This window comes from Callithrix jacchus, chromosome 16, assembly GCF_049354715.1.
Source record: "Callithrix jacchus isolate 240 chromosome 16, calJac240_pri, whole genome shotgun sequence".
In the NCBI taxonomy this organism is placed as follows: Eukaryota; Metazoa; Chordata; class Mammalia; order Primates; family Cebidae; genus Callithrix; species Callithrix jacchus.
In genome coordinates, this window is record NC_133517.1 from 11,213,313 (window position 1) to 11,233,077 (window position 19,765).

The 19,765-nt window shown below is 37.9% G+C and overlaps 1 protein-coding gene across 6 annotated transcripts in view; it reads left to right on the top strand.

Annotated features, from left to right (window-relative positions):
* The window catches only part of RP1 (RP1 axonemal microtubule associated), a 327,943-nt gene that overhangs the window by 202,157 nt on the left and 106,021 nt on the right, over window positions 1–19,765 (top strand). For 5 of the 6 annotated variants that reach the window (XM_035277479.3, XM_078353550.1, XM_078353551.1 and 2 more), the window contains 3 exons: window positions 698–756; window positions 1,074–1,118; window positions 15,285–15,448. In XM_035277479.3, coding sequence (XP_035133370.3) covers window positions 698–756; window positions 1,074–1,118; window positions 15,285–15,448 — 268 coding nt within the window. Of the gene's footprint in view, window positions 1–697; window positions 757–1,073; window positions 1,119–2,581; window positions 2,703–15,284; window positions 15,449–19,765 lie in introns of those variants that run through there. The other variant, XM_078353554.1, reaches the window with a different exon arrangement.

A 19,765-nucleotide genomic window follows, 5' to 3' on the forward strand; every position in this document is an offset into this window, starting at 1 on the left:
AAGAAAGTAAGCTTCAAGAGGGTAAGATCAGAAAGCCAGTAAATGGTAAAGCTGGTTTTCTGAGTCCAGTCTTTTTATGTGGTTTAGGGGAAAGCTGCCAGGATTAGCTGTTAGCTCACCCTAAGGATGTTTTCCAACATGATAATATTTTTACCAATGTTTATGATAATATTGTTTTTGCAGACACTGAGAAAGAGATTTTAGAGGAAGTCAGGTGAAAGCAAGACAGAAACTCTCACAGAGGAAATATTAAAATAGGGAATCTATTTTTCTGTGCCAAGTTTCCCTGCAACCAATGTGCAGGCCATAATTTCTAGGCTGGCCCAGGTACCATGCTCTAAATCTTAAACCCACCCTTGCCCTTTGCTCCAGCTTGGGACTGGGAGTGCTCTGCTGGAGCCCCAGTTGCTTTTAAGGTGAGAGTGAGAGAGGACTGACAAACCTGGAGAGGTGGGCGTTTAGCAGGGTTAGCAACGTATCTATTTCATTCTTCACGCTACAGGTATGATACCATTCTTAGTGATATGATGAGTGTGTAATAGGATGGATTGTGTTTATATAAAAAGTAATTTTATAGTTAACATTTAGTGTGCAAAATTCGTGCAGAATCAAACATTTTAAAATAGAGAAAATCAGAAACTAATTTTCTCTTTTTTCTCTTCTCTCTCCCTTTCTCTCTCTCTCTCTCTTTTCTCAGATGGCTTCCTTTCATGTCTCAGGGCATAATTCATTCAGAAATTGAACTTCATCTTCAAGGTGAGGATTAATGAAACCATCAGTAGAAGAAAGTACAGTAGATTTTCTTACATCTGGACATCATGGAACGATATTCCCCAGTTTTCCTTAGAACGTCCCCTTGATCGTTTATCTTTTATTGTTGGATCTATAGTGCTCTTCACAGTAAAAATAAAAACATCTATAAAGCTCTGTCTTAGAATTGTTATATGCCCTACTTAAAGTTAAAAATCAACGTAGGATTTGCCACTGTTAAAGAGTTAACGTTTCTTCTTTTCCCACTTACAATGTCATCAGACAGATCTGTTATTAACTGCACTTCACTTTTATTTTTGCAGAAATGCAAATAAATCATCAACCTAAAATACAAGAGGAAGCAAATGGTAAATGTTGTTGCCACTTTTCATCTTTTAATCATCTGCAATAATCCATTTCTGTTTCAAGATTACCAACCTTACACATTTTTTATAGTACATTCTTATTGAGTATAACTATTGATTGAAAAATACTTAAAATGAACACAGGAATAAGCATTCAATTATAGCTGATTTATGAAGTGACTAACAGCAACTTTAGCCCCAAATGCTTTTTTTCTTTAATGCGTCCCTTCAATAATTTAAATATATGGGGAAAATAATTACTTTCCAAATGGTTAAATTATATTAATTTCTTTTAATTGTAGTTTTTAAAAACTTATTTGCATATTTTTCTTAGTTTTCTTTTAAAGTCTTTTGTAATTATCTTTTTCCATTCAATCCTCTTTAAATCAATATGCAATTATATTATTAATATGTTGCATTTTAAAGTTGATCTGAATGAAATGGATAAATACTGTTTACTAACGCGTATACCAGGTTAACACATCTCTGTGTTTTTGAAAATGGGTGTACTTTGTACAGTAGTTTGAAACTAGTCAAAAGTTAGTGGTAACATTATTTTATTCATGAAATCCTGTCATGATGAAAATGGCCACTGACTGAGACATAAACAGTTCAAGCTTACACTAGCATTTTCATTTATTTATATTAGGAATTGTGTTTCAGTTTAGTTTTTGTTATTTATTTCATAAGGAAAAGTCTGTTCATATGTCAGACTCTTAGTATGGTCATAATTTTACTAATGTTCCAGAATTTCTTAATAATTTTAAGGGACCTCAAGAGGTCTGTGTCTTATAATAAATCATCAAGTAATAAGGCTTGAAATGACATTCTAAGTAGAAAAATTATCCATTAATACCAGAGCTTGGTGGGGCATATGTGGGTAATAAAGGCTAATAGTTTTAAAATGAAGGCTATAATTAGGGCTGAAGTCGGAAGTCCTTTGTCCATGATGTAAGCCATGTAATCAACATCAGTGATATCAAACATGAAGTTGCCATGTACAAGGAAGGTGTGTTGACCTAGGACTTCGTTAGATATACTTCATCAAATGCAATTTGGTTAAAATAAGCTATTTTACAATACTTGCTTATAATTATTTCTATTGTCTTAATTTTTTATGGCCTAATTAAAATCTATATTTTTATAGTTCAAAAGTGTATTAGTCAAAGACTAATGAGTTTAATTAGTTCATGAGGCACTGTCATTGTGAATGGTCTTCTGTTATTTCAGTTTTAAATTCTGAAGAATGCAACCTTTAATATTTCTTAGGATATGATTCTGGAAATACATTAGTGGTCTTATGTGAATGAGCTAATTTATGTCATGGAAAGAACCTTGAGAGGTTAAGCAGTCTAATCTATTGAGGCAGTGTTACATTGTGGTTAAGAGTGTTGAAAAGCAAGCACAAGTCTTAGATTTTGAAAGTATATGAAGCACATGTATGTCATTTATGCCTTTCTATGTAGCTTCAGGGGGAAGAAATTAGACCAAAATGCTATTTAGAGAAGAAAAGGAAAAAGAAGGACTCAATCAAGATAATTTTTCTTTCATTTTCATTAACATTAAATACAATTATGCACCATTACTAACTCCTAGTCATGTTTAATGAATTCCCACAATCATCTAGGACATGTTTTCTAAACCTTGACACCTTATGTAATCCTAAATATTTATAATTCATATAGGTAAAATTATTATTCATAGCAAAACTAACTACATTACTGACTGAACTTGGTTATGAGACAATATTTTCAGTATCCATTGCTGGATTGAATTTCCTCATTGTTCTCAGGGCCTTTGGCATATTGCTCTTATATCCAGCCACTATGCTAAACTCTCATTATTTCCAATAAATTTATATTAATTCCATAATAAAAAAATTAAATTACAATTCTAAGAAATTTTTTCAAGATACAATTTGAATGATTTGTGAAGGCCCTATCATATATGAAGAATGACACTTTTTCTTTTCTTTCTTTTTCTTTTTTTGAGACTGAGTTTCGCTCTTGTCACCCAGGCTGGAGTGCAATGACATGATCTTGGCTCACTGCAACCTCCGCCTCCTGGGTTCAGGCAATTCTCCTGCCTCAGCCTCCTGAGTAGTTGGGATTACAGGCACATGCCACCATGCCAAGCTAATTTTTTTGTATTTTTAGTAGAGACAGGGTTTCACCATGTTGACCAGGATGGTCTCGATCTCTTGACTTCGTGATCTACCCACCTCGGCCTCCCAAAGTGCTGGGATTACAGGCGTGAGCCACCGTGCCCAGCCCCTTTTCTTGTCCTAATATGCTGTCTAGATCCCTGGTACAACATGGAATAGAAGCAGTGATGGTAACATTAATAGTGAATGTGTATATTATTTGTTGTGTCGTCTAAGCATTCCAGATAAATGTATATATTTCATCTTCACAATAACCCCGTGGGGTAGGTTGTATCATTATTCCTCTTCACAGGTGATGAAACTAAAGGACAGAAAGGTTTTTATAACTTGCCTAAAGTCACACCAACAGATTTAGAATTTGAATGCTAGTGGTTAGACTTCAGAGACTCTACTGTTCTTGCTTTAGAGGGACTGATTTTCACTGCCCACTGCCCCCAGCCACTAAAAATGTGTTCATGACAGAGTATTTATCTTCTGTATTTCTTGATTCATTTTGTTACATTTTTTTAAATTATTAAGCTACTTTACCTTTCACCCTTGTTTCTAATCCAGGTGAAAGAATGTTTTTAAGTGTTAAGGGAGATTATTATTGTTATTATATTATTTTATATTACTCTTTTGTCACCCAAGACCTTTGTGGGGACAGGTTGGGCTTTTGCTAAGCTCCTTTTACCACCTCTTATGTGGAGCCCAACTTTTCACTGAGGGTGTATCCCCTTTGGCCTACTTCAAAAGTCTTAGGTCCAGCTCCCACCCTTGTGTGGCCGTCACTGCTTGTTCTCCTGGCTTGGAGTGTTGGCATCCATCACACCTGCAGTCCTAGCCTTCTTGTTTGCTGAGTGCACACCACTCACTTTCAGCTAGTGGCCCCTTTTATTATTATCATTATTATTATTATGCAGTGGATAATTTTTCTTCCCTAAGATTAGAAAAATGTACTACAAACAATTTTTTTTGTAATTTATACAGAATCTCATTGTATTATAGTGAAATGGCTTTTAAAATACCATCTCAGATGGATTAAAGACTTAAACATAAGACCTGGCACCATCAAAACCCTAGAAGAAAATCTAGGCAAAACCATTCAGGACATAGGAGTAGGCAAGGAGAACATCATCCTCAGGAAACTGACACAAGAACAGAAAATGAAACACCGCATATTCTCACTCACAGGAGGGTGATGAAAAATGAGAACACATGGACACAGGGATGGGAGTACTGAACACTAGGGTCTATTGGGGAGAAAAGGGGAGGGCCAGCGGAGGGGGGAGCTGGGGAGGGATAGCCTGGGGAGAAATGCCAAATGTGGGTGAAGGGGAGAAAGGAAGCAAAACACACTGCCATGTGTGTACCTATGCAACTGTCTTGCACGTTCTGCACATGTACCCCAAAACCTAAAATGCAATAAAAAAATAAGTAAAATAAAATACCATCTCAGTGCCAGGCATGAAGGCTCATGCCTGCAATTCCAGCACTTTGGGAGGCCGAGGCAGGTGGATCACTTGAGGTCAGGAGTTTGAGAGCAGCCTGGCCAACATGGTGAAACCCAGTCTCTACTAAAATACCAAAATTAGCTGGGTGCGGCAGCACACACCTGTAATCCCAGCTACTAGGAAGGCTGAGGCAGGAATATTGCTTGAACCCGGCGGGGCGGAGGTTGCAGTGAGCTGAGATAGTGCCACTGTACTCCAGTCTGGGCAACAGAGCAAGGCCCTGTCTCAAAAAAAAGCAAGAAGGAAAATACCATCTCAGGAAACTGGCTCAGAAGTATAAGAACCTTATCCTCAGTCAAGCAGTTAGTAAATGCAAGAACCGATATTGGAACTTAGCTCTTAACCATTATACAAAATGGTTTCATTTTAATGACTCAGCTTCCTATGTGCACTCAAGGATTTCTGATTTGAGGGATTTAAAAATTGTTGGAACATTTATTTATTTATAGGCAATGCCAACTCTTTGTAGTATGATCATTAACAATTTGGTGGATTATGTGTAGTAAAGATAATTAAAACATTTTTTCTCTCTTCTCTATTCTGTTGCCTATACATGCTTGGCTGGCCTCACTGTCCAAATAGTGTCTTCTCAAAGAAAGAAAACTAAATTTAATGATTAGTCTCAGCTAAACATGATTAAGAACATAAAACATTCTATGTAAACATGATTAAGAACATAAAACATTCTATGACATCATCATGCATTCTAAATCAACTATAGATGGCTTTGTATTGCCTTCTACTCTGATCCTTCAGGGTACCATTTCCTGTGGTGGTGTGGATAATAACAAGGTGACAGCCTACCTCTTGTGTAGGAGCCTTCTGCCTGTCGTGTCAGCCTCGTTTCCTGCGTAGGAAGACACACTGTGGCACCGGGGAGCTTGGGCAGGCCCCAGGAATCAGTGTCTCAGATGAGTGTGCATCATTTGTGAAGCTGAGATGCCAGAGGAACCATGTTCAGGATTGCCTTGTCAGTCCCAACATGTAGAGCCTGAAACTAGGTTAACAAATTCCAGCAGGGCTAAGTGGGAAACGAGAAGTCTACCTGTGAACAAGTTTAGAATCAAAAGGAGAGGGTGAGCTGAGAGGAATTCTCCTAGCAGAGGCCAGATGTTGCTGTTACTTACTGTTTCGTGCCTAAAACCTTTGGCATGGGCATGCCAGGAAGCATTAAGTGAGCAACCGGGAAGACAGTGCAGTGCTACCCATGCCCTGGCTTGGCTTTAGCTTCATTTGCACTCTACATTAAATAGCTAGTGTTTAGTTTTTGTTTGGGTCTAGAACATTGGTTCACATCCTTTTTTTGGTTTGAGACAAAATACTCTTAACATAGCAGTGGAACGGAATGGATTTGACACTGAAACAGTAATATGTTACCCTCAGTGTCTTAAAATATCTAACAGCCATGCAGAAGCATCACCATCAGAAGCATACTCCTCAACCACTTCGTGTGTATAAATAATTCGTAGAAAGCGTAGGATGGTTTAGGGTGAAATAGACTTAATCAGGGTGTGTCTTATTAATCTGAAGCAAGTTTTCTAAACCTTGGGACTACTGATATTTCAGTTTGGATAATTTGTTGTTGTGGGCGACTCATAAGTATCACAGGATGTTTAGCAGCTTTCCTGGTTCTACTCACCCACTGGATGGCAACAGCACACACCTGGTTGTGACGACAAAAGAAAAAAAATATATATATATATGTATCTCCAGACAGCAACAAATGTCCCCAAGGGGCAAGCTCACACACAGTTGAGAACTGCTGACCTAGAAAATAGTGGTTCTGCTGGAAAAGTGTGCAGAGAGGTGTGGACAGAAAAGTCTGGGAAGGAGAATGTGGGAGACTGTTTGCTAAAAATGTCTGCAACTACAGCATTTTCTGTGCTCTTCTGAACTCATCAAAAGGTGGACTCAGCCTGGGCAGACGTTTGAAACTGCCTTGACTAATTGTGCAAAGCAGAAATGATACTAACTGACATTTTTGCTGTACACTATTAGGTCAAAAGATGATACCACTCCTGTGTGGCTCACTTTCTGGGAATGTTAGTCTTTGGAATCCAGCCACTGTCCTGTGAGAAAGCCTGGACCACATGGAGAAGTCTGCATGGAAGGGAACAAAGGCCATCGCTCTGACCCCTGGCTCTGCTTGCAGCCAGCACCGCCTTGCCAGTCACATTTAGAGAGCTATCTTGGAAGCAAATCCTTCTAGCCGCAGTTGAACGGCCCCAGTTGAGCTGCCCCAGTTGATACTATGTGGAGCAGACATAATGCTTCCATGCTAAGCCTGAACCAAGCTGTAGTTTCAGTGGCATAAGAAGTGACTGTCACTGTTTTGTGCCATTAAGTTTTAGGATGGTTTGTTATGTGGGAATAGATAACGAGAGCAGTAGAATTGGTAGTGGATAGGCTCACATAGACCTGCATACATAGGCCAAGACGTGGATTCTAAATATATTGAGGATCATGAATTGCTCTCCTAATGATCAGTATACAGTAAGGTGGATCTGAAAGTAGATTTGAACCTAGTAGATTGCTTAGGATGTTGGGACACAACACACTCAGGAATTGTTAGCAAATGCAGTCAGCCTTCTGCATCTGCAGGTCCTATAATTCCCAGATTCCATCAACCACAGATCGAAAAGTTCCAGAAAAAAACCCAAACAATAAAAAATAATAATATAACAACAGAAAGTAATACACATTTTAAAAATATTAACAACTTTATATAGCATTTATACTGCATTAGTTATAAGTAATCTAAAGACAACATATATGGGAGGATGTGCATAGCTTATATGCAAATATTGTGCCATTTTGTTGTTTTTGTTTGGTTAGTTTATCTTTTAGAGACAGGGTTTTGCTTTGTCACCTGGGCTGGAGTACAGTGGAATGATCATAGCTCACTGCAGCCTTGACCTCTTGGCCTCAAGGGATCCTCTTGCCTCTGCTTCCTGTGTAGCTGGGACTACAGGCATATGCCACCGTGCCAAGCTAATTTTTCAAAAAAAATTTTGTGGAGACAAGATCTCACTGTATTGCCCAGGCTGGGCTTGGTCCTCCCACCTTGGCCTGCCAAAGCACCGGGATTAAGATGTGAGCTACTGTTCTTGGCCAACTATGCCATTGTCTATAAGGAACATGAGCATCTTTGCATTTTGATATGAGGGGAGTCCTGGACCTAATCTCCTGAAACACCGAGGGATGACTGTAGTCAAAGGAAGGCTGGTCAAGGTTTCCATGTAAGCCAAGGTAAGGTGGGTGATTAAAGAGGCAATGGGTGTGAAGAGGTTTGGCAGGAAGTATCAAGGACACACTGGAAGGGAATTTGGGATAAGGACGAGGTGGAAATGCCAAGGCTGAGCTGTTAGAATCCAGGTCAAATATGGTCACAGGGAACCTAGGGCACGTGGCAAGAATTTGATATTTAACTGTCACGCTCTCCTCCCTGTTAAGGGTCAAGATTTGAGGTGCAGTTCAATGTACTAAATAGAGAGGCAGGGGATGCATGGTAAACTGCACTGAAGTATAATTATTCTACCTGAATCGTGATACAACAAGCTGTCACATGCAGGAGGCTGCTGAGTGTTCTGATTAGCAGCACAGATTCTGAATCCTGACTGCACCACTTACTCACTGCATGGCTTGGGAAATCACTGTATTTCTTCGTGCCTCGGTTTCTTTCCTATAAAATGTAGGTAGTAGTAGAAACTTTTAGGATTATTATGAGAATTAAATAATATCCATAAAGCACCTTGCCAGAGCCTAGTACATCTTATGTATCCAAAAACCATTAGCTTTTGAACTGTATTTTCACTTGTGTTTTGAGCGCCGCGGCAGCAGTCCCACGGTGCACGTGTTTGGACGACAGCAAGCACTTCCCACCCTGTCGGCTGACTCTGTCACTCTTCTTGGTCTTCTCTATTCAGCCCTGTAAAGTGGAGTGTCCTTTACTACATCGTACAATAATAAGTGGTAAATAATCACAGGAATAACAAGAGATTGATCCTAGACCAATATCAAGATAAAATACGTAACAGATTCATTCCTGATAATATTTTATGGTTGTTTTGAAGTGGAGAAAACTGAGCACTGTTTGAAACCATTTTATTCTAGGACGCATAGCTGTTTCTAATTCTGTGTCAAATTTGTCCCAACTCCTGTGGTAGTTAGCACAGAATTTCTCTATTGCTTTGCATGTATAATAGGATCAATGATATTTGTCTCTTGAAAAAATAAAAATATTTGTAAAGCACTTAAAAATTCAAAAAAATCTCATGATCCTCTTATGAGGTTGCATTTTGAAGGACTAGTGAATTTATATACATAGAATTATTTGGAGATAAAATTAATAAAAATTAGAATAACGTAATCTGTCTTGTTTACAGTATCTTTGCTAAATCTCATTTAAATATATTTACATGACCTTGAAAATGTGGATCATCCAAGGTCAATATTTGTTTCCATTATCTTTGTGCTAATAAGATCAATTATGAGGCAAATAACAATGTCCTTGTCCTTTGTATGAAAAATGACACTAATGACACATCATCAGAAGGACTTGTTTTTTGTTAATTAAAAATAAATATTGTGCTGAAACAATCTTAATAGTATCTTGAATATCCTTCAAGATACTCAGAAAGTTGGGGCAAAACGTTGGGAAGGTAACATTTCAAAATACATTTTAATGTATTCTAAAATGTTTTATAAATCACCTATTCATTTTTTGAAAGGCTGATATGTGCTAAGTATTATACAAGGCACTGGGAATACAGAGACATTTAAGGCCAAAATTTGCCCTTCAGGGGCTAACAGTCTGGGCGGGGAGTGTCCAGATTTGTCAAGGCACTTGTTTGCATGTCCAAAGATTGAAGTGTGCCAGGGTCCAGTATAGGCATGAGAGGGAGGGTGGTTCCTTCTGGTTACAGGGAGGAATGCTTATTAATGCTTCTTAGAGAAGGTGACCTTTGAATTAAGATGTTCACCAAATAAGACAGAGGTGAAATAGAGGACATTTTGGCTGAAAGATTTTAGTCCAAGTCCTGGAGGAAGAAAGGAGCCTTTCGGGATAGCTGAAGGTTGGCACAGGGAATGTCACTGTGTGAGAGGGAGGCTGTAGAGGGGCCAGTGGCTACTTGGAGGTGGGTGTTATGGGGAGTGGGCATCAATATTATAAAAAGAAGCTAGATTAAACATTTGACAGGCATACCACCCTCTATGTAATGTTAGGTCAGCATGGATGTAATGATAGAGAAAGTTTTATTTATTCTGACCTCTCCTTACAACCTAAAATCTGGGGGATTCTCACAGGGCTTTTTTGGGAGTGGATCTATTCAACTTTTGAGCTTTATCCCCCCAAGTCACCTGCAGTTCTCCTCCATTTTTTCCCTGCCACAACACTCAGCTTCTCCAGGTAAGAGCCAAACAAACATTTCACGCACAGGGCTCTTGGTCTTTTTGAGCTGTCTCAATCTACCCCTGATTATTATAGACAGGGAAGTGAGAGGCTGCAGGCTGCAGAGAGACTAGGTTTTTTTGCTTTCACTGAATCTTCCTATGTCCTACTCTGTCAGGGTAAGAGTCACGCGACCACGTTTGCTGTCTAATGAGGCAAAACAGACTGTCCTATCGTTTTTATGATTGCACTGCAGCGACTTAAGCAGATGTGTGTCAGTATGCCCAACTACGAATTGCATGTAAAAGCTTAATTTACATGCATCCTCTCTGCATTTCTTTGAGTATTCAGTGGGTAGTTGCCAAGTAACTGAAGATGTGTCTAGACACAGATGTGTCTATATTCAACAACAGGGTTAATTTTCTGAACTACAAAGTCAAATGTATGTAACCCCTGTAACAGAATACGCAGAATTAGGTAGAGAAAAAAATGTTATGATCTAAGGAAGGGCTATTGAACTTCACTAGCTGTAGGAACTTCACTCACCAAGATAACTCTCCCATGCTTTCCTGAGAATACACTTCTAGTTGGTAAGAAAACATTGGGAAGGAAACAGTTAATGACAGATCTGCAATCCATTTTTTTCTCTACCTGAGATACATGAAAGAGGTGACTCAGTCAAATCCCCTTGCATACATGCTAATAACTAGACATCCTGACAAAAATGCTAATGGTATTTATAAGTAAAAAGATAATGGAGAGCCCTTATCTGTGAAATGCTTTCAGCAGCTGTTCTGGTTATCTATTGCTGTGTGAAAAACCACCCCCAAACTCAGTGGCTTAAAACAATAATTTGTTATTATCTTTCACCTTTCAGTTGGTTGATGTGGCTCAGCTAGGTGATTTTTTGCTTGGAGCTTTTCACACAATGTTAGTGTTGCAGTTGCAGACATCTGAAGAGATGCTGCCAACTGATGAGCCTGGGTTAGGCTTTTCAGGCCACATGGTCTGTCGCACTACTCAACTCTGCTGTTGTAGTGTGAAAGCACCCATGTATGATACATAAACAAATGAGCATGGCTTTGTTCCAATGAGACTTAATTACAAAACAGGTGGCAGGCTGGATTTGGCCAGTGGGCCATAGTTTGTCAACTCCTGGACTATGGTCTCTGCAAGGGAAGAATGCTTATCCTGTGTCTTGCTAGTGAATCATTAGTAAATTCCATACTAGGTAAGATGTATTAACTGTGTCGAGTTTGATTTGATCATTGAGCCCACATGTTCCCTTAGAGTCTCTGGAATGTTAAACACAATGCTTGTGCATAATGTGGACACAGTATCTATAAATCAACTTGCCAACAGATATTAATTTAATTCCAGTTGTTGACCTGCATTACAGTTGATGTTCCACATTTGTAGATTCAGCCAACAGCAGATAAAAATATATTTTTTAAATTTTTTATTGCATGTTAGGTTTTGGGGTGCATGTGCAGAACATGCAAGACAGTTGCATAGGTACACACATGGCAGTGTGTTTTGCTTCCTTTCTCCCCTTCACCCACATTTGTCATTTTTCCCCAGGCTATCCCTCTCAGCTCCCCCACCCCCCACTGGCCCTCCCCTTTTCCCCCCAATAGGCCCCAGTGTGTAGTGCTCCCCTCCCTGTGTCCATGTGTTCTCATTTTTCATCACCCGCTTATGAGTGAGAATATGCGGTATTTCATTTTCTGTTCTTGTGTCAGTTTGCTGAGAATGATGTTCTCCAGATTCATCCATGTCCCTACAAACGACACGAACTCATCACTTCTGATTGCTGCATAATATTCCATGGTGTATATGTGCCACATTTTCCCAATCCAGTCTATCATCAATGGGCATTTGGGTTGGTTCCAGGTCTTTGCTATTGTAAACAGTGCTGCAATGAACATTCGTGTGCATGTGTCCTTATAGTAGAATGACTTACAGTCCTTTGGATATATACCCAGTAATGGGATTGCTGGGTCAAATGGAATTTCTATTTCTAAGGCCTTGAGGAATCGCCACACTGTCTTCCACAATGGTTGAACTAATTTACACTCCCACCAACAGTGTAAAAGTGTTCCTTTTTCTCCACATCCTCTCTATAAAAATATTTTTAAAAAGGAAGGTTGTGTTTGTACTGAACACATACAGACTATTTTTTCTGGTCATTATTACTTAAAAGATACATTACAACAACAATTTACATTGTATTTACATTGTATTAGGTATTAGAGGTAATCTAGACATGATTTAAAGTATGCAAAGGATGTGTGTTGGTTATAGGGAAATACTACACCATTGTATATCAGGGACTTGAGTATCTATTGGTGTTGCTGTCTATGGGAGTTTCTGGAACCAGTCCTCCACAGATACTGAGGAACAACTGTAGGCTGAAGTTTGGAATTCTTTAGGTCAGTTGTACATATGCTGATTGCGCCTAGTTACGTGAGAATGGAAGTGGCAGAGCACATACTTCTCATTGTAAATGTGGAAGATCCTGTTAGGCTTTACTTCATTGTTGAGAAGAAATCTGAATTTATTGTGAAATATTTGGTGATCATAGAGTATATCTAAACTACTTTAAAAGTATTTTTTAACACAAAAGAAAAGCCTTTTAAGGATGTGGTTTCCAAGAAAATTTTCTTTTATCTACAGTAGAATTTATTTAAGTGAAAGACATTGCTATAGTATGTCTCAATTTAAGCTTGGAAAAGAGAATTAAAGGGCATAGTCTGAGGGAGATTGTCAGTAATGGCTTATTGCATAGTCAGCAAACTTTTTATAAACCTTTCAAAATATTGGTAAACGCAAGATAAATATTTAGACTTCGATTACATGGAATTTTCTTTTATCTTTTGAAAGCTCTAATAGAAATAATTTTCCAAAGGGATTACCAGAAGACAACATTTATTTGATATGAGTCCTTGGGATTGAATAGACAACAGCTATAAGGCAAAGAAAAAGAAACATATAGATAAAATATCTGAAGTTGCATTCTTTTGATTTTTTTTGGTGAAAAAGATTTTGCAATAGAAAATTATAGACAAATGCTTGTAATTTTGGCACGTACACAAGCAATACAAAGACTGTAAGCATATTTTTAGCCCTGTTATAAATAAATATATTTCAGAGGGCAGTGGAACTTTTAATTTAAATATAGACTCAGAATGTTCCTCTATGTTATTTTCTACAACTCTTCTCAACTATTTTGTATTTTAGGTAGTGAAACATTCTTAGAGAAGTTAAGTGATTAAATTTTAAAGCATGACATGTAAAATATATTTTTTTTCCAGTTTCAGAAAAGAAAAAATATGCTTAGGAAAACTCAAAAGTGAATAAAAATGACTGCAGAAGATGTTTCATTAGTTATTCCACCCTTAAGGCCTATGTCATGGTGACATGCTAATTCCAGAAAGGAGGAACACAGACATATTATATGAATCAGTGGTTTCTTGCTATTTGCCTCTATTTCAGTAAACAAGACATCCAAGCCTCTATGCAAACTTATTCCTGTCCCTCTCCCCATGATAGCATGAGAGCAGGCCCAGATGACCAGGGAAGGAGGTAAGGATGAGATAAGAAACAAGACCTACAAAAAAGGAAACAGATCGTTTAACTTCTTGAAGTATGCATCAAAGCACAGGTGTGAGGTTTTCAGTCAGAATTAAATTATGACAGAATTCTCAATGGGATTATAGTTTTAGATTTGCATCTTTCTTATTTTCCCATATGAACTGTAGTTCCTGAAAGCTGGCTGGCTGCAAGGTAGAAACAGCAGAGTGCACCCTTTTGAGTTCTGCTGCCCTTTGGCTTTTGGCACTGAGGTACTGGCTCCATCTTTCTTAACAAAGATGACATTATGCAAAATTTACTCAATGTAAGTTTCAGCAAACTGTTTAGAGATCTTTAAATGATGTTTCAGTTGATATACGGACAGTGGCGGGTGGGGAGCCGTATTGTTGTTTTAAAAAGAAAATCGCATCTTAATGGAAGAATTGCTGAGAACTTGGTGGTCAGAGTAGTGTGGTTTTAAATCACATTTTGGAAATATGAAAAATGCTCACAAGGTAGTAGGTTTATGGAGACTTGGAAAGCAGCAGTAACAATATCTTCAGATTGCCCATGCACTCCAGGGACGGCCTGTGATGAGCAGAGGTGCACACCCTGCAGAATTCTCACCGGCGGGACTTTGTCCTTTGCTGTGCTCGGCTGTGCAGTGTGGACTCAGGGTGAGAGGGATTCACTGCTGCAGGTTGATGGTGTAGTTTCCCAAAGAAATGCACAAAATAATAAAATGAAGACTTATTTTGTCTTTCTAACTAAGCCAACCATAAAACAACTCATAGATGTTTTTCAAAGTTGTTCCTGTCATGCTCTGCGTGTCTCAGCCTTTCTGTGCCCTCAGCATCTCCGCAGCAGGAAGCTCGATGATCTCGTCTGCCTGCATGATGCATTGCCTCTTTCTATTTCAAACGTGTCTTTTCTTCATCCTCCTTCCCCAAGCCCAACTCCTTTTGCCAGGACCTATTTATCTGGTGCAGCATTTTCCTCCTTACTTGTTGGTTTGTTCCAACTCTCAGGGAACTCTGGCAATTTTTCATGAAAAAGAAAGTTAGCTCTTTTTTGCCTTGTTTTTATGTCTCCTACATCCTTAGGATTTTTCTGCTAGGATCACCAAACTGTTACTAGTCCAGCTTGATAAGACTCTCCTCTAGCACAGATGATGCCTTAACGTCAGGTTATCAGGATGCCTGACATCCATTCCCATCCCCAAATTTGAGTTATTTGCCTAAATAAACTCCTAAGTATTTCAGCTAAACTTAGTGCTAAATGCCCCCAACTCTGTTGTTTTGCCCAAAATATGTATTGTTCTCAAAAGCCCACTGCTATTTTGTTTTGTAATGAAGCTATGATATTTCCAAAACTTTTTTCATATGCTAGCATGCAAGGAGGAAAGCCGTGATAAGTAATTATTGTAATACTTGATTTCACAAGCTATTCATTTCATAACCATGTAGATTTAGTAGGAATCCTTATTTTCCTAATATTAATATGTTTTTCCTTGATCATTTTATATTAATTTCCATTTTCTTTTACAGATGGAGACTGGAAGGTGACCATTGTCACTGGAGATCTTGGAAACGCTGGCACCACAGCAACAGTGTTCCTTTATGTCTATGGAGAAACAAAATGTTCAGGTCCCATTATTTTGGGATCTGGGAAACACCAGCTGTTTAACCCTAACACTGCAGATATATTCAAGGTAAAAATGATATGGCTATAACTTGTTTGCTAAGGTATACTGTGACCTACGTTCCCAAAGAGGAAACAAAGTGATTTTTTTGTTGTTCTTTGGTATTACATTTGCATTAAATTTTCTTGGTATACATGGAATGTTTTATCTCATGGGAGCTGGGAAACAGTAGTAACAACAGGGACGTAAGATTTTTGTTTCTTCTTCATTTTTTATTTGTATAAAGGCAAAAAGGTACATGCATTTTAGAACATTAAAAAATATTGTGAAAAAATTTACTTCTAATCCTGTTGTCAAGTATTTCCATGTTTGAATATCTGTCCACACACGTTTTCCATAAGCACACTAACACGTGTGATGGAGCGTGATGGTATGATGGAAAGGTGGTGCAGCCTAATGACTAAGATATGGGCTAAAGATTCAAAGGGTCAAGATTCAAATGCTGACTTTGCCATTTATAAGCACGGTGACCTGACATGTGATTTAACCTTTCTGTGCCTCACTTTCCTCAATAATCTTTACTTCAGAGGGGTTAGAATGAGGGTTAAATTAATTAATCCTTTATGTAGTGTCTGAAATGCTCAATAAATGTTTGCTATTGAGATTGTATTATATAGGCAATTTTGTAGCAACCTGCTTTACATACAATATTGCCATTTATGCAAGGAGCTACATAGTCTTCCTATTTACAATCTTTATTGATTAAATACCGAGTTATGTACTATGGATAAATAGAACACTAGAACACTTTGGTGTTGTTGGACATTTAAATGGCTTCCAAGTTTTTACTATTACAAATAATGCTGCAATGAACATGCTTTTTTTTTTTTTTTTGATGGAGTCTCACTCTGTCACCCGGGCTGGAGTGCAGTGGCATGATCTTGGCTCAGTGTAACCTCCACCTCGTAGATTCAAGCGATTCTTCTGCCTCAGCCTCCTGAGTAGCTGGGGTTACAGGTGTATGCCACCATGCTCGGCTAATTTTTGTATTTTTAGTAGAGATGTGATTTCACCATCTTGGCCAGGCTGGTCTCAAATTCATGACCTTGTGATCCACCCTGCTTGGCCTCCCAAAGTGCTAGGATTACAAGCATGACCCACCGCACCCGGCTGAACATACATTTAACCTTAGCTTTCTTCTTCGTCTTTTTTTTTTTGAACCAAGTCTACCTATTTTCTTATGACAAATTCTGAGAAATGGTATTACTGTTTGATCCATTTTGACAAACTACTTTGTAAAAATATCTGATTTACATAACACATTGCCTGAAAGGCATAGTAAATGACTGGTACATTTTAATGGTCGTTAAATCATTACTACATCCCAAATCATGTTACCTATTTTTGCCATATAACGTATTTAATAATTTTAATTAAAATGTATCAATTTCTTTGTGAAAGTTAGAGTACATGACTTTGGATCAATGGAAGTTGTCTTTAATAAATTTCTTTTTATTAAAAGTGCTTGTTTGCAATATAATTCACCCTAACATTCATCCATTTTTAATTTTTTTATGTTTTAAAGTTTTGTTTTTAATTGACACATAGTTGTATATATTTTGGGGGTATAGTGTGATGTTCCAATACATACATATATTGTATAATGATCAAATCAGGATAATTAACATTCACTCATTTAAAGGGTATAAAGTGTAAAACCTTGTGAATATACTAAACAATCACCACAATCTAATTTTAGAACATTTTTATCACTCTAAAAAAGAAGTCCAGGACCCATTAGCAGAAACTCTCTATTTTCCTGTCTCCCAGCTTTGGAAACTAGTAATCTACTCTCTGTCTCTATACATTTGCCTGTTCTGGACATTTCATTTAAATGGAATCATGCAACATGGAGTCTTTGTGTCTGACTTCTTTTGCTGAGCGTAAAGACTGCTTTCAGGTGTGATCAGTGTTGTAGCATGTATCACTACTTTATTCGTTTTATGGCTAAATAATAATATCCTATTATATATGTGGATGAACCACATTTTATTTATCCATTTATCAGTTGATACAGATTTGATTTGTTTTCACTTTCAGCTGTTGTGAACAATGCAGCTATGAACATCTATGTACAAGTTTTTGTGTGAACATGGTATCATTTCACTATGTATATCATTTCACACATAAACGTGGGTATATACTTAGGAGTAAAATTTCTGAATCATATGCTTAACACTTTGAGGAAGTGCCAAACTGTTTTCCAAAGTAGCTGCACCATTTTTACATTTCTACCAGCAATGTACAAGGTTTCATCTTTATCCACATCCTTATCAACATTTGTTATTATCTGCTGTTTTGTTCTAACCATCCTAGTGGATGTGAAGTGATATCTTATTGTGATTTTGCTATGTATTTCCTTAATATATATTGATAATAATGACACAATGATATGAAAATGATATTTTCATATGCTTATTGGCCATTGGTGTGGTTTCACTGGAAAAATATCTATTCAAATGACTTGTCCATTTTTATACTTGATCTTTGCCAAAAGGCTGAGAAGCAATGCTCTGCCCATTTTTAATTGGATTACTTGTCTTTTTATTAATGAGTTTAAGAGTTCCTTACATATTCTGAATATGATCTGTTATCATATATATGTTTTACAATTTTTTTCTCCCATTTTTGAGTTATCTTTTAACTTTCTTGCTGGTATGGATTTATGTTACCTTTTAGTGTCCTTTCAAATCAGCCTGAAGAGTTCCCTTTGGTATTTCTGGTAGGGCAGGTCTGCTAGTGATTAATTCTCTATTTTTGTTTATCTGATAAAGCCTTAATTTACAAAGTCTTGGTTGACAGGTTTTTTTCTTTCAGCACTTTGTGTCATTCCACTTCTTCTTTTTTTTTTTTTGAGGCGGAGTTTCGCTCTTGTTACCCAGGCTGGAGTGCAATGGCGCAATCTCGGCTCACCGCAACCTCCGCCCCCTGGGTTCAGGCAATTCTCCTGCCTTAGCCTCCTGAGTAGCTGGGATTACAGGCACGCGCCACCGTGCCCAGCTAATTTTTTGTAATTTTGAGTAGAGACGAGGTTTCACCATGTTGACCAGGATGGTCTCGATCTGTTGACCTCGTGATCCACCAGCCTCGGCCTCCCAAAATGCTGGGATTACAGGCTTGAGCCACCGCACCCGGCCCATTCCACTTCTTTATGGCCTTTATGGTTTCTGATGAGAAGTGAGGAGTTAATCTTATTAAAGATCCTGTACATGTAAAAAGTTGTTTATCTTCTGCTGCTTTAAAGATTATCTGCTTGTTTTTGGGTTTCAACAATTTTACTATGTTGTGTTTAGTTGTAGATCACCTTATTGTTGGTTTTCATAGTTACGGTGGTTGCAAGGTTGCCAATTTTCAAGACTATGGTGGAGTTGGGGAGAGTGGTGGAGAGTAGATCAAGGTACAATACACAAACTCTTATGTTCCTACCAGTGTTCATTGTTTTCATGGAATAAATGCTCCTCAAGTTGTTACAAGCCTTCGACTAATTTTCAGAGTTCTAGATAATTTCATTTCAGTAATTTTTTTGTCCAGCACTGGATTTATGGAGGGCCTCAGTCTGCCATTTCAGAAATCCTGTTCTGTTCTTCTTACCTTGATCATATTTTGTTATTTTTAATTGAAGTTTCCATTTCTCCATGAAATCTTCCATGATTTCTATAAACTGCTGAAGATAAATAAAACTGGCCCAATATACATTTGTGTTTCAGCCTATGTCATATGACCAACTCCTTGGAATAGGAGCTACCATTCAAGTGGCTCTTGAGACATTGACTATCTTATTATTGTCAGAACAGTAAAAATGTCCTTTTATACAACTGGTTCATATGGTAGGTGACAACGTAGGGTAACTGTAATATTCTTCTGACCCAGTCATAGGCCTTAAAGAGGAACCTGATTGTAGGACTACATAAAAGAGGAGGATTCTAGTTTCAAAAAGGGTTTGCAAAATGATGTCAGTGGCTTTGCGGCAATTTTGATATCTGCCATCTATAGACTATAGAGCTCAGCTCTATGGTTGCACCTGGAATATCACTGAGAACCAAGATGAAGGAAATGAGACATCCTCAGGAAAACAACTAAGGCAAAATTAAGAGCAAAAGTCCATTATGGCAGAAAGTTGGAGCGAGTAGGCAGAGAGGAGTTTCTAGAGAATAGGGACTAGACCTAGTTAAGTTGCTAGCCCTTGAATCTGTTCATTGCCTAACATACACTAGACACTCATGAATATCTGTTGAAAACATGAAAATTTAATTAAAATGACTTTGCTGAAATTTGTTTAATATTGGCTGCTTTATCTTGGGGCATCCATCATTGAATTTTTCTTGA